Source organism: Emys orbicularis, chromosome 5 (assembly GCF_028017835.1).
Source record: "Emys orbicularis isolate rEmyOrb1 chromosome 5, rEmyOrb1.hap1, whole genome shotgun sequence".
Taxonomy (NCBI): domain Eukaryota; kingdom Metazoa; phylum Chordata; order Testudines; family Emydidae; genus Emys; species Emys orbicularis.
Window position 1 is genome coordinate 16,898,809 of NC_088687.1, and position 16,037 is coordinate 16,914,845.

Here is a 16,037-nt window from a genome sequence, read left to right on the forward strand (position 1 = left end):
GCAGTCCAGGATAAGGACACTTTCTTGAACTGGAGTTTAGTGAGAAAGTGTTTTTAATAATATTGACAGACTCACTACTAATTAGAAGATGAAGGGCAGGTTTCTATCCATTATAGCCAACGACCATTATTACAATAACTTACAATTCTGTAGCATTTCTCATTCTGAAGGATCCCAAAGCTCTCTCCAAAGCACGGCTGCTTTACAAAGCATGCATTTTTATCGATAGCTCAAGGTTAACTACCATAGCGTCAGGCTATGCCCTGCCGCTCTGCAGGTGTGAAAGGTGGGAGGACACAAGCAGCCCCTGCACGGCAGCAGGAAATGACTGCAGTCCTTCCACCCATCCCCTGGGGTACAAGACACCCCAAAAGAGGTGGGAGGAGTCAGAGAGGAAGGCCATTGTCCCACCCATCCCCATACACACTGGCCTATGCTACTCTCTAAAGGGCAAAAGGAGCTCTACCATCATGTGTACCACAGGGTTCTGGGAGGAGGTCTGACCCCTGGAGGCAAAGTCCCTCTCATAACTCACCCTGGGCTCGGCTGTTCTGGGACTGGGCCTTAAAGACACAACTCAGCACACAATCAGGAAATCACCTATCTGCGGGAGTAAGCTCTGAGGCAACTCCATCCTGTACATAAATAAAGCCAGATATGCAAATGGCTTAGAGATGGTTGAGGAAGTTGTTGCTAGGTCGTGGGAGATGCACATTACATCTGGATGTGGTACATTCTGCACCAGCTGCTCATGCCAGAACTGGGGCTAGCTGCAAAGGGGAGGCGGGCTTAGCACATGGCCATATACTTTTGTCTTAAGGTTACATTTTATAGTTTACTAGTAGTAGTATTACAACTACACTTATTTTCAGCATTTGGTAATAATTATCTACAAATGTTAGAAAACAAACCCGCCAAATCTAACATCTAAAATCAAACGAACCTACAAAATTATTGTTTGCCCCAAGGTCAGTCCTACAGGCAACCTCAAAGTAGGAAGACGGTGTGTGTGCCACACAAACAGGGCTCAATTCTACCACGACTATTCACCCTGATCAACACTCAAGTGTATAGTCTCATCCCCTTTCATTAGGCGTATGAGTAGCGGGAGTTTACTGGGAGGAGGAAACCCACTCAGTACCCTTCACAGGGCTGCCTTCCTCCTCTTCTTGCTGCCCATGCTCAAAGCATCTTCAGCCCATGTTAGGTTTTTGTCATTCTCTTCTGCTTGTGTTCTGATATAAAACTCCCCTGCCCCTGGCAACGTGGCAGCACCATGCAGCACACCACCAAGCCACTCCAGTATCTGGTGTTGTTATTTACACCAAGGCAAAGTTGGTGTAAAATACTATCATTCTGCTTTAGTACTGTTTTGCATCCACTTTGCACTAGTGTAAATGACCGAACAAGGTGCAGTGCATCACAGAATCAGGCCCCTAGTGCCTAATGTTACTGGCCTATAATTCTAGAAAAGCTAACATCATCTGATGTTATGTGTCAGTAGCACTTCTGCCATTTCATGTTGGTAGTAGCATTATTAGTAACACATGCTAAAACAGAGGAAAGTCTACAATATTATTGCTATTTTAAATGAATAAACAGAGACGTGGAGAGGTTAGGTGAATTGCCTGTGGTCACAGAACAAGTCAGTGGCAGAGACAGGAATAGAACACCGGGGTCCTAACCACTAGGCAGCTGGTCTACATGTAGATGCCAATATTCACATCCAAAGTACTCATATTTCCAAAACCTTCAGATATTTCTCCCAAATCTGAAATGTGTATAAAGAATAAATAAAGTCAATTTTCTTCCTCTGCAACTACAATGATCTGAATGTTTCAAATGTTCCCCGAGCCATCTGGATAATTGAGTTTTACCAGAATACTGTAGTCACATGTGCAAGAATTACGCCACCCTCCTCTGAATTGTAGCCACTTCTGACCTAGATCACAGCAACTTATTTATACTGTACAGTCAGAGCAAATCAGCACAAGTTTATGACAGGAAGTCAGAATGTCACATTCAGTGGAAATTGAAGGACAATTTATATAGACAGAATGTAATTACACAATTTGACTTTAGGCAGACCACCGGGGCTAGCACATTTACTCATACAAATTGTTCTGTGAGATCTTTAACAAACACATGTGATCAGGACCTCATATCCTGAAGAGTGGAACAAATGTGATGGAACCACATTTGTGTACAGTAAGATAGGAATCTGGGGAAAAGTAAGTGCACTGTATAAATTAGAAACTACTCAAAATCCTTGTGTTTTATTCTATACGCCTACTCTTCACTCATTTTGCAATCACAGTTTATTTTTAAGGATATTTACTTCTTAAGGCAAGTATGAGGGGGTAGCCGTGTTAGTCTGTATCCGCAAAAACAATAAGGAGTCCGGTGGCACCTTAAAGACTAACAGATTTATTTGGGCATACGCTTTCGTGGGTAAAAAACCTCACTTCTTCAGATGCAAAATCCATTAGCTATTCACTTTGGTTCCCGAACATCAAAAATAGCAGATGTTTACTAGGAGGGTCCAACTTGTAGTCATTTGTACCAGTACAAAGTGGGTGTAAAACATTATTGAATCAAAACAGAAGCCTTTTACATTTCCTTTGCACTGGTGCAAATGACCGCACACGATGAAGGGCAACAAAGAATTAGGCCCTGAGTGTTTTCCTGAAAATTTACATTCTCTTTCCCTTATAATATTTGTTTAACTGAAGTTTCTAAGAGCTGTGTAGAATAAAATCTGCTCTCTCCCTCATTAAGAGCTTTTCTGACTATGGATCAGCTCCTGCAGTCCTTCACTCAGGCATCACGCCCACTGAAGTCAACTGGAGTTTTGCCTGAGTAAGAACTAAACACTGTAGGATCTGGCCAATTACAAATATTAATAAAAGCAAAAAATATAATGTAGAAAACTGTTCCCTTGGAACTGAAAAGGGTACACAGAAAGGTGTTTTTATTTGCAATCACCTTTTTTATACACAAATCCTAGAGGTGAAACTAGCACAATAAGCCACTGCTATCCACACCCTATGGCTGTGTGGAGTTCATTTTTCAAATTGCTACGCAGAACTTTCATGCACCGATCTAATTATTTGCTATAATTATTGGGAATTTCACAGCAGAGCTCCAGCAGGTCACTTATGTCAATTATTTTTACACAAATTATGGCAATGTTAAAATAATTTTCATACCATTCTGTTAATCTTATTATGTACTCTCATGTGTGCATAATATTTGCACTACAATGCTCACATTACCTCTTACCATCAAAAGTGAAATAATTATTATATAACCCATGTAGGCCTATCCTGATGTACAATCAGTTAAAACTTGTATGCACTAATACATTTTGCAAAACCCTTTTTCCTCTCTCTCTTTCTGCTTTTCTTAGGCCTGGTCTACACTTAAAAGTTTTACCAGCATCATTATTTCAGTTGAGTGTGATTTATTTTTTTTTGGTTATAATCAAAATAGTTATAGCAGTAAAAGCCCTAGTGTGAACGCTGTTACATCAGCGTAAAGGTGCCTTACTCTGGTATAGCTTAGGATACGTCTTCACTACCCGCCGGATTGGCGGGTAGCGATTGATCTATCGGGGATTGATTTATCGCGTCTCGTCTAGACGCGATAAATCGATCCCCGAACGCGCTCCCCGTCGACTCCGGAACTCCACCAGAGCGAGAGGCGGTAGCGGAGTTGACGGGGGAGCCGCGGCCGTCGATCCCGCGCCATGAGGACCCGAGGTAAATCGATCTAAGATACGTCGACTTCAGCTACGCTATTCACGTAGCTGAAGTTGCATATCTTAGATCAATCCCCCCCCCAGTGAAGACCAGCCCTTAGTCTGCTTCCTGAACTGGAATAAGTACTTTTATACTAGTGCTTATACTAATAAAGCTAATACTTTTATACTGGACCCCACGCCAAAAGGGGCACGCATTTCCTGCATGATCCGTGTGGCTTAGCCACCTCCTTGAGCAGAACCACAGCAGTTCCACTGCCAGGCAGGGATGTCTGGTGTTTTTATAGGGAACTGGATTTGCTTCTGTGTACCTCAAACAGGTGACACTTTGACAATGACACCACAAGCCACCAATGTAACTCAAGGGTGACCTGGAACAACCATCTCTTGGGCTGAGAATGTGGGCCCATTCCTTCGCCTCTCTGCTGAGAGGATTGCCAATTAGTGCAAGTTGTGGTGATGTTTTTCCTATGTGGACACCTGCCTATTAGGAGATAGACTGACACCACCAACGTATTTCCTCCAGGCTGCTGGACGGCCAGACATTAACGACAGCCTGCGGTTAATACCAACCTGGACTGGATTCAAATCACTGACAAGAGGCAAAAACACTTATATCCCATTACCAGTCCTCTGAGCCATCCCAGTTCCCTCCTTTATTATTTCACTTCATCCCTCCTCCCTTTCGATTTGCATAAAATAGAGAAGTGACAGAGAACATTCACAACAGTAAAAATAAACGTATATGGCAGACACTTGTGGTGATTTATCCTGGATTCACTGCAGTTTACCTTAGACTTTGATACTTACTAATGGTTGTGCCATTTATATGGTAGGTGCAAGTAACACCCTCTTGTCTTCTGCCCAGTGTGAAGCCACTTCCTCTGAGGACAACATGAAACTCCTCTGAAAACACAAAATTATCAGCTTTTAGTGGGTGTGGCAGGAGCCAGGTTTATACCAGTCAAGTCTCAAGTCATCTAGCTACAAAACAGGGACAGCACAGGCAATAACACTGCAAACCTACTCATGCCACCTTTCCACAGTGCCCCAATGTGCTTCACATTTCACCTAGAGAGAGTCATCTGCAGTGAGAGAGTAGTTTTGTTTCTATGCTTTTTATAGGATTTTGAAATGCATACTCCCACCTAGCAACTAAGGCTAGGCCATATCCTTCTGCTCTGCAATGGAAAGGTCAACTTCATGGGTCTCAGCCCCACAAACGAGATATTTTGTAAAGCACAGCAAGCCTACAAGTTCTTATTAAGCTACTACAATATATAGTATATGGACCTGATACAAAACTCTTTGGAGTCAGCGGAAAGACTCCTGTTGACTTCAATGCACTTTGCATCAGGCCCTTTGAGAGCATCAGATATTGGCTGGCTTGAATTTCTTCTGAAAACTGGATGGTGATCATGAAGTTCTCTTTGAGTGACTAAAGAGTCTTTATTTATTTAAACCATTGCTCTGAATCAAATAATCCAGGAACTTTTGTAATTTTTTTTTTTTTTTTTTTACAAAACAACAGAATAAAAAGATTTTGCAATAACCTTATTTTTTATGAATGCAAAGCATGTGTGGATTGTGAAATCAGAAAGAGGCGAAGAAAAAAAATTCGGAACAGGTCAAACTCAGGGGAAATTAACACTTGCACTGCCTTTCAAGTCTGGTCTGCAATTTTGTGTAATTATTCTCTAGCATTTTAACATATATTTCTTCTAGTAATACATCATAATGGTCCCTTCTGACCTAAAGTCTATGACTCTAAATCAGCAAATCGCTGTTTTCAGAATCATATGGAAAAAAGTTGAAAGTCCATGTCCATGGCATGATAAAAATTATTATGAATGTATGTGATTACACTTATCAGGACTTTAAAAATCAAAATGATCATAGCAGTTGTACATGGAGTTACATGTGAATATATCATTACCGTGAATGCAAGAGCAACAGTATAGCTTCTATGACAGATTCTGCTAGTCCCTTAATGAAGGAAACTGATTTACTGTAATTCTGATTTCGTTTGACTAATTGCAAGGTTTTACAGAATGTATAAGCCCATCTCTAATTCAACTTCATTCACCATACATAGTGAATATCAGATAAACAAATAGTTTTGTGACTATTTTTAACTTCTGAAAAAATAACTCTCTCAGTGGAAAGTTACAGTATGTGTTTACCGTAACATATTTCTGTGACTTGAAATGTAACTTGATCCATTTAATTGAATATGGAAAATTGCGTATACCTTTAAGGTGGAAAATTGGGTAGTAAAATGCATGGCTTTGAGACCAGCCTGGCGGTTTAGAGAATGTGCAATGTATTGCCACATGAGTTTCTGGACTATGACTATTGTGTGTTTGTACAGTGCTGTGTACAGAGTCTAGCCTATGACTGGACTCCTAGATGCTATCTCAATACAAATAACTACTAATAATGGTAACAACAACATTGCTCAGTTTGTCATTCACTGGACAACATGGAGTTGCCAGACACAGGATTGAGAGTGGGAGCTGTCTGTCCATCCCTCAAAATTCTTCCACTGCATTTATCCTAGGCTACAAGAGGAGGAATTAGAGAACAACCCTCCTAACGGGGAGGGAGGAGGAAGAATCCAATCTTTCCTTAATTCCTTTTCTGTCTAGTGGAGTTTTAGCTACACATTTTACACAATGCGGAAAACAGCACTATCATAATCACTTGTGTATTATTTTCCATTTCTAATAACTTACCTCCCACGCAGACACTTGATGGTTCCAAATATAAAATCTCTGTGCATGACTGCTTTAGTATCTATTGGGGGGGAGAGGAGAAATTGGGGAGAGGAGAGAATATCAAAATATGAATAAGATTTCTAAATACAACATCAGAAACTGAGATCACACCAAACAGTGAGACAAGAATGAACAATGCACATGTTTTTCACAAATGCAATGGGACAGAGTGCTGGGAATCAGCAACTCAACCAGCACTCTGGTCACTGTTTAAACCAATTAGGCCACAGGGAGGGCCTGATTAAGGAGAGGAGTTCCTGATTACCATATCAGATCGTGATTGGGTAGCTAATGAGCTAACTGACCCATTAACAAGGAGACTGGATCAAAGGAAGAAAGTGCAGTGGGGGAAGAAGCGGAAGAGAGAAAAAGTCTGATAGGCCCAGACAAAAGGGAGTTCACTGGGAAGAGAAGCCTTTTCTTCCCCCACCTTTGAGGATGGGAGCAGTGGGTCCCCAGTCACATGCATATATTTTTTTAAATGTACAGATTTCACATGTATGTGCGCTGTGAGAACACAATGGATGTTTCTGCAATAAAACTAAGGACCTGATCTTGCAAATTCTTACACACCTGTTTATTCTGTACTATTTCCTAAGCGTTGTACCACAGGGACTAATATGTTAACTTTGGACTCTAGTCAGAACAAATATTCATGTCTGGTTTTGGCCTTGGAATTTCTGTGTAGCTTCCTAAATTTATTTCCCATGGATCCTCATCCTAATGTACAATCCAAAAGTGCATGATCCAAAGCCCAGTGAAGTCAATGGGAGTCTTTCAATGGGCTTTGGGGCAGTGTCAAAGCACATATACCCGGTTTTGGCATTAGTCCCCAGGTAGAGCAGAACAGGAATGCCCAGAGCTCTCAAGTGTATTGGATTTTATGGGACATTTTGCATTTCAGCTGAACCAGGCAGCCTTTTCTGCTACACCAGCAAATCAACCAATGCTCACCCAGAGAGGAGGGAGAGAATGATTCACCCACAGAATGCTCTGAACCTCGGGGAAGGTGAAGTCAGCTGGCAGCCAGCAGACCAAAGTTTCTGATCTCACCTCTACTGACTGCTGTTCATATTTCTGTGCATCTCCGAGTCCTTTTTATTAACTAATGCTTTGTGTGTGACTCGCTTCTAGGATAAGGATCATTCCCCATTTTACAAATAAGTTGACTGACAGGCTAAACAAGGTCATTAAAGCAGAGCAAGGACTAGAACCCAGGTCTCTACTATGGCAGGCCCCAGTCTTACCCAAGTGAGCCACATAGCATATCTATAGCAAGTCTGGCTATCCTGTTACAAGGCTGTTTGCAACTACCATGTTAACCATTAAGCAATACTCCCCCTACCAGAGTCAAGCTCAGAACCCAAGATTCCCAATCTCCAGCATTCCACTAATGTCTAGCAAATACTTGTGTAAGATGCTGTCAAAATGTTTGTAGCTGGTCCACAACCGGGTAATTGTTCTCCTTTAATTCAGGTGGTAGAGATCAGTGCTAGCGTGTGACGTATACAGGTTCAAACACTACTGATGACCCACGAACAGAGGTCCTTCTAGTTGTACATCATGGAATCAGATTTTCCAGTCTTCTTTTTTTTAATGTTTATTTAATTCATACCATGAAAAAAGCATCCTTAAAACAGGTTTTATAAAAACCAGGATGTTCTGGCAATTCTGGCATGACATGCAAACAAAACACAGGTATTACGCATGCTGGTCATTGTCACACATTTTGATTGCTTTTGTCACAAACAGGCAGGCTTAAAGGTTGACAGATATGGAAACACAGGTTTTCCTACATGCCCTGAAAGGATGACAAAAAATCACCCAAGTGAGCATGTTCAAAGAGAACATTCATCCATACAGGAGAAAAAGTTATCAGTGGATAACAGCCACACTGAGACAAATTTCAACATTTTTACTCCTTATGTCTGCCTGAGCTCCAAATATCATCATTCAAAGGCTGTGTATCATGAGAGATCAACAGTTCATTTTGCCTGTTTGTGAAAAGGACACACATAACCCACCTTCCTGGCTATTTGCCACACACAGGGTTTTATCTCAGGAATGACAAACTATTTTCTCTCTCTCTTTTGGCACATACAAAAACAGCATCACAACCAGCCACTCTTGACCACGTGGCGAGGGCTTGAAAAGTTCACTTCCCAGTGGTATCAACCACTGTGCTCCCGTGTCAAGGAGCATGAGACACTATTCAAGTATCTATCGCAGCCACAGATATTTCTTTTGCAGGAAACGGTCCTGGAAGTTCTTTACAATCCAGCCATATAAACCCACAGTTGCCTAGTCTACGTCTATCTACACTTAAAATGCTACAGCAGTGTAGACACTTACTATAACAGGAGTAGACACTTATTCTCTTTGCTGAAGGTAGTGCACCTCCCTGAGAGGTGAATTCTTCCATCTGCCTAGCGCTGTCTCTACAGAGGGCTAGGTCTCACACCCCAGAGAAAGGTATCTATGCCAGTGTAACTTTTCAGTGCAGACCAGCCACTAGTTCTTATTCCATGAGACAAAGCCCCAACCAGCTCATGAGCAGGCACCATGCCCATCTATCCATAGGCAGCCAAAAGATCACAAAAGTGTCTTAGGTATTGAGTCTTTGACCCTATGGTTAACTGAATCATAAATCTAGCTCTGACATGGGTCCAACTTTAAAGGGGAGATTTTGTGACAGCATACAACAAGCCTGCCAAGTCACGTGGATTTGGTAATATCTTTTATTGGACCACCTTCTGTTGGTGAGAGAGACAAGCTTATACAGAGCTCTTCTTGACCTGAACAAGAGCTCGATGTAAGCATGAAGGCTTGTCTCTCTCACCAACATAAATTGGTCCAATAAAAGACACTCCCTCACCCACCTTGTCTCTCTCATATCCAACACAACTACATTGCGTGAGTCAGGTGGACGTCATTCAGAGACAGTCTCCTCAACACCCAATTTTTTTTTGACCACTCAATGGTAGATTAAGTGGCAACAGCAAGAGTAAGTCAGTCAGAAGTGCAAGCTGGTTCCGCCAGGCTAAGCAGGATTACAGTCATGGAAGGGGAGTGACATACTGAGCCGCCAACACGTTCATATGTTGCAAGGAATAAATCAGTCTACACACTTGGCCCTCGTTACTACAGTATCTAAGCACCTCACAACCAATAATCGATTTTATTATCCTCACAACAGCCCTGTGAGGTAGGGAGGTATCATCCCCAGGTACCAGAGAAGCAATGGGGGCACAAGGTAGATTAAATAACCTACCCAAGTTCTGCCTGACTAGGAATTGAACCCAGCCTTTCTAAATCCCAGTCTGGTGCCATCTTCACTCAGCCATACTATGTAGCAATTTTCTCAGTGTGTAGCCAGTTAATCTCATCCTCTTAAATCCAATATACATTTTAATTGGGTTTCACAGTTGTGTAGCAGTAAATTTGGCAAGGAAGACCTCCAGTTTTGTTCAATGATTAATATCCATTACAGCAGCCAAAAAGCTGCTCTAGCTTACGCCAGCTGCCAGGGGTCCTAAGAGACCTGTTACAACAGCCAAGGATTGTCAGAGCACATCAAAGCCCCAGCCACACCCACTAAACTGGCTGCAGGCAGGCAGAGTGACGCAGGAACTGCAACGCTGGCTCTACACCATCAGAAGAATCTCATCACCAGTGATCCTTCTATGCTGGCTGCCCTGGCTTTCAGGCTTTGCAATGGTGATGCCGTGTAAAGTGACTGTTGTGCAGGGAAGAATCTGGGTCTCTTTTTTTCTTGGTCCAATACAGAGCCATCAAATTAAAAACATATTTGGTCCCACCATAGCAGCAGCAAGCGTGTGAACGCTTCCAACTCCATTCTGCCTCCTACTAACTCTGCTCACCTCACCCAGGTGTGGACTTGAAAAGGCGGAGACCATTTAAATGGGAATATTATTAAGTATGGGCATTTCCCCCTTTTTCTTTTAAAAAAAATGTGAGGAAATTAAATAGAGCATGGTATTCCTTCAGTTAAAAATTCACAATAAAAGCACTGTTTTTTCTAATAAGGAAACTTACTCTCATGAGTAGGCCAATTTAAGTCAATTGAACTATTCAGCTGCTTAAAGTTAAACACATGTGTAACTGTTCGCAGGATTGGGGCCTTGGCTACTAAAGGTGGGATCTTCGAAAGTGCTCAGTATTGGCCTAACTCTGCTCTCATAAGAGTCAATGGGATTGTTACCAGAAACTTCAGTGGGAGAAGAGTTAGGCCAACACATAAGAACAGCCCTACTGGGTCAGACCAAACGTCCATCAAGCCCAGTATCCTGTCTTCCGACAATGGCCAATGCCAGGTGCCCCAGAGGGAATGAACAGAACAGGTAAACACATTGCACTTTTGAAAATCCCAGCCTACCGCAATTTGTCAAGATTCTGTTTGTGTGCTTGTGTGTGTGGCATCTTTAAGGTAGAATAATTCCCTCTCTCACATCTCCTTTTCCTCCCTTTAGTTTTGTTTTTATTACTACACCCTGTTTGCTGGTGGTTTCTATTGCTGCATCTCCAGATCCAGTCCCGAGCAGGAACAATTACAACATATTTGCATGTGCCAATTTCCCTTTTTTCTTAAAACCGAAAAGCACAAAAGCGGATATGGATAAGATACGGTTTAGAGAGATTTATCAGCTCTGAGGCACAAAAAATGAGTATAAATAAAAAGTTCAGGCTATATTCATCCCCTTGGCACCAGTTATTTCACAATTCCAACAGTAGATGTCCTGCTGGGACAATCTGACTCCAAGTGTGAAAAGATTTTTTTTTAAAATACTGTCATTAAAAATAAACAGTTGCCTTGACACAAAATTTCCATAACTTAAACTATTCTTTTCTTTCACTTGACTTGAGAAAGCCCCAATTCTTCCACATGAGCTTCAAAAGTTCTTGGCAAAGACCATGGTTTGGGTGTGCATGATTCCTCAACTGTATTTCTTAACTCTCGATATGAAGGCCAAGTGGTTTCCTAAAGGATAAAACCTGCATGGCTTGCTTTGACTTGCAATGTAAAGGTCCTTAACCTTGCTGTCTCTATGACATTCAAACTAGGCTGCTCCTAACCTTCAAAAACCTTCAGTCCCTAATGGCCTGTACTAAAAAAAGTAACAGCATTACAGAAATCTTATCATCCCTGAAATTCCTTCTGTGGAGCAACAATCACTTCACAGGAGCAAAATTAAAAAAAAAAAAAAAAAACCTATCCTGTAATCATTTGATATTAGAAACATATGGGACCTCACTGGAAACAGATACATCAGCCTATAGTCTTTCCTCAAAAAATAAGTTTTCCCTTCCTGCTTCAATTCTCCCATTTGACCAGAAATCTGGACATTCCTTCACAGCAATACTTACACACAGGGCCAGATCTCCATCTTCCACAGAGTGGAAGTCAGAAGTATCATCCAGGTAATGGGGCAAATCCCGCTAGTCATACCCATGAACATGAGCAGTGCCATTGACTTCATTGGGCTGCTCAACTAAGAATAAGGCAACTGGACCTAGCCATCATAATGGAAAAAAGAAAATGTCTTCAAAGATAGGCAAGCTACACTAATTCTGTCACACTCGGAGAGAGATATTTTTGCACCTTAAAAGGAGGTACGGGAATGTCTTATCCTTTCTTTCCCCCCTTCTCTCTCTGGCCCCCACTCTTTTTTTCTGGTTAACTCTCTTCTTCTTCCTTCTGCAATGTTATTCCATAGAAGTCAACAAAGCACACCTATATTTCACTAAAATGCTCATACCTTTCTTCAAAAAAAAAAAAAAATCTAAATACTGTCAAACTCTTTGATCCAAACTATGGGTACGTCTACACTACCCGCCGGATCGGCGGGTAGTGATCAATCTATCGGGGATCGGTTTATCGCGTCTAGTGCAGACACAATAAATCGATACCCGATCGCTCTGCCGTCGACTCCTGTACTCCACCGCGGCAAGAGGCGGAAGCAGAGTCGACGGGGGAGCGGCGGCCGTCGACCCCGCACCGTGAGGACGCGAGGTAAGTCGACCTAAGATACGTCGACTTCAGCTATGCTATTCTCGTAGCTGAAGTTGCATATCTTAGGTCGATCCCCCTCCCTCACTCCCCCCTCCCCCAGTGTAGACCAGGCCTAAGTTTAATCATTTGTCTCCTTGGTGCCCCATCCATTGTTAGGTATGCACTGGGGACCTGAGCCAAATCCCAATTACTCCCATTGATTTCAATGGGCTTTGCCTCAGCCCCTTGAGAAATACATCCTCCCACACACGCCAGGCTGCAGAGCTCCCTGCAGGGCACTCACTGAAGGCCAGAGCCTGTAGTAGCCCCCAGCCATATGGAATATCAATGGACAGAGGATCTGCTAGTAGTAGACCCACTGACAGAGCTCCCACACCTTTACTGGCCCTCTCTTGTCCCACAACTAAACACTCCTGCACCTCCCCACACAGGGAACCCCGAGACAGGCCTTGAGCAGTCCACCCAAATCCTCCTCCCACCTCCCATAGGGTAGGATTTTCCAAAGCACTCAGCATTGGCCTACTTTACTCCCATTCAAGTCAATGGGAGTTTTACCATAGACTTCACAGGGAGCGGAGTTTGGCCAACATAGAGTGCTTATTGAAAATTCCTCCCACAGCTGAACCACAATGGTTTTGCTCCATCTGGGATCTCTCGGACCAAGGAGGATAGGCAGGATTTGCCCCATAGCGAATTACTTGAACTGTGTTTTTGCATTTTTGCCCACTGCTCCAATTTACCTGAAAAAGTGTAACGTGCAAATGAACCGATCAATAGTTTCATTCCCCTTTTTGAAAAATCTATTCTTAAACACACTTGTTGTGGAAAACTCGGGCACAATATAAAGTGCAATAGGTCAGCACTGCGATGCTACTGTCAAAAGACAATCCGTGACTTTGAATTCCATTCTTTCCTGGCTCCGGACGATGAAGCCGAATGATTTTGTGCTGCAAATTCATTATTTACAAACTCACTGCACACAAAGCTGAAATAATTACTATATAAAGGCCATCCTTGAATAGGACTGTGCTGGAATAAGTACTCTGCTGACATACAATTAATTCAAACAACTGTAAACTTCCTTGATATAGTTGCATGCAGGAGAGAGATTCAAGGAACTGATGTCATCTTTTCTATTTCCAGAGTTTCATGCCAAATACAGAGCCCTATTTTCCCCAGAACATAAAGGCCTTGCTTCCAGGGAATTCCCTGATTGCCAGCTGCCCCATAAACATATATTTTCCCATAGCCCAGAGTGTAGAATCAAGTAGAGACTGACTATTCCCTTTAGCCTCATTCCCTCCAGCCCTGTCCCCACTCATGGAAATCTTCTAGGATCTGGAGGAGCACCTCCAGGGTACTCCATAGACATACATGCAGCTCATGTACCCCAGCCTGAATACAGGGCCACAGGCTCCCATTGAAGTGGAGGGGATGGTAGGGACTATAAATATCAGACCTGGGAGCTTATGCCACAAACTTTATACATAAGCTAAAATTTCAGAAAATTAGGGGATTTCCATGCCTCAGCAAACTAACTTCTTCATTTTTCCTGCACATAATGGAAAAGAAAATGTTGCATTATGTACAATTTTAAGAAAATAAAAAGAATGGAGCTAACAAGACCTGTGCCCATCACCATTCTGGTCCCCATCTCTTTTTAAACTGTAAGTTCTTGAGTGCAGAGATCATGTCACCCATATATATCTCATAGAACTGGAAGGGACCTGGTCACTGAGTCCAGTCCCCTGCCTTCACTAGCAGGACCAAGTACTGTCCCTGACTGTTGTTGTTGTTGTTGTTGCCCCAGATCCCTAAATGGCCCCCTCAAGGATTGAACTCACAACCCTGGGTTTTGCAGGCCAATGCTCAAACCACTGAGCTAGCCCTCCCCCCACCATATGCATGTCCATGTCCATACAGATTATCGCACACTAGAGCCTTGATACTGACTGGAGTCTTTGGATGCTGCCTCAATATAAACACCACCACTCGTGGTGACATCACATGCATTCACTAGTCGAGGACAGGAAATACATCGCCAGGTCTGATCAGCTGTCTGATTGTGCAGGGCAACAAGACAATTGTACTTAAAGGGCCTGATCCTCATTTAGACGAGTTGCACCATTCTGTAAATGTGAAGGGGTTTTAAACTGAGGGTAAATGTAGTTTACACCCACTTTAAGCGGCCTTGGGCATTATCTACAAGCTGGGGGGTGTGATATGCTCTAAAAGGGTGTGATTTCGAAAGCACACTAACATATTGTGCATTAACTGGTCTGTGTAGACCCTGCTGGTGTGCTTTAACATAGTGCTGTTTGCAACAGCAGTAAGGAACCTTTAGTGCACACCAGCAGGGTCTGCATGGACCAATTAACATGCAACATGTTAGCGCACTTTAGAAATCATGCCCTTAGTTATAATGAGAATTGGGTCCTCCATGAAAATTGTCAGGGCTTTAAAAATTCACTCGCCAATTCACTAGCAGCGAGTAATAAACGTGCCATGACAAGTGGGCAGTCTGCACCATCTACTTCTGCAGAATTAAATCTTCATTGTTGAAAACAATTCCATTTCTAACCTCAATGGCTGGAAGATAACCTTCCAATGTCAGCCAATGCAGAGAAGTCTTCCTGAATCTGCAAACTATAACAGTGCTCCGACCTCGCAAAAAGAGAAGCAGAGTGAGATTAACAGAATGTGGTCAGTTTCACACTGCTATTCAGAGTTGTAAGTCAGAACAAAGACTCACATCAGTGTCCCTCTGCTGCTGAATGAGCCGCAGCACAATCAGCAACAGGAACTATTCATGGGAGAAAAGGACCCAAAACATGGAAGAGAGGTTGTGTATCAGAGAACCCTGCCCAGAGACACATCCGGCAGAAGCCAGGAAGCTGGGAGTAGTAAGAACATTCTCTGCCCTTCTCCCAAACACACACAATTCAGTAGGCTCAGCAGGTGAACAGCAAATTCCTTGTCCTTTCCAGCAGCCAGAGGATGCATTTTAAAGAATAGCGTGTTATAACTGCTATCTTAAAAGCAAACAGAATCAATACATCACATGTTCAGTGTCAAGAGAGACATGCCACAGAGATCTCAAGAGACAGTTCAAGGCAACAAAACTGGAACTTTCATGAAGTCACATATGGCCATTAAGTGAATGGATAATCTACAAATAGTTTTCACAGTCAGAAGTGTTTATTGGTAATCAGGGGCTAAGCACTTCTGAGTCCATACAGTTTATCAGAGTAAAGATATGCAAGATAATGGGCACATGAGCACAAATTCATCTTTGCTGTAACTCCACTGACTTAATAACATTACATCAGGACTGAATTATGGGAATTCTCCCATCGGCCTTGCGCTGTCTGCACCATGGGTTAGGTTGGTTTAGCTGCGTCATTCAGGGATGTGGATTGTAGACCAGGCCTCAGTTGTGCTATTATGGTTCAGTCCAATTTTGCCTCTC

General features: G+C 42.6%; 1 protein-coding gene across 1 annotated transcript in view; it reads right to left on the minus strand.

Moving 5' to 3' along the window:
* ANTXR2 (ANTXR cell adhesion molecule 2) overlaps positions 1-16,037 on the minus strand; it is a 109,386-nt gene that overhangs the window by 67,452 nt on the left and 25,897 nt on the right. The window contains exons 6-7 of the mRNA XM_065405127.1: positions 6,496-6,556; positions 4,571-4,666 (exon numbers count right to left, since the gene is read on the minus strand). Coding sequence (XP_065261199.1) covers positions 4,571-4,666; positions 6,496-6,556 — 157 coding nt within the window. The remainder of the gene's footprint in view (positions 1-4,570; positions 4,667-6,495; positions 6,557-16,037) is intronic.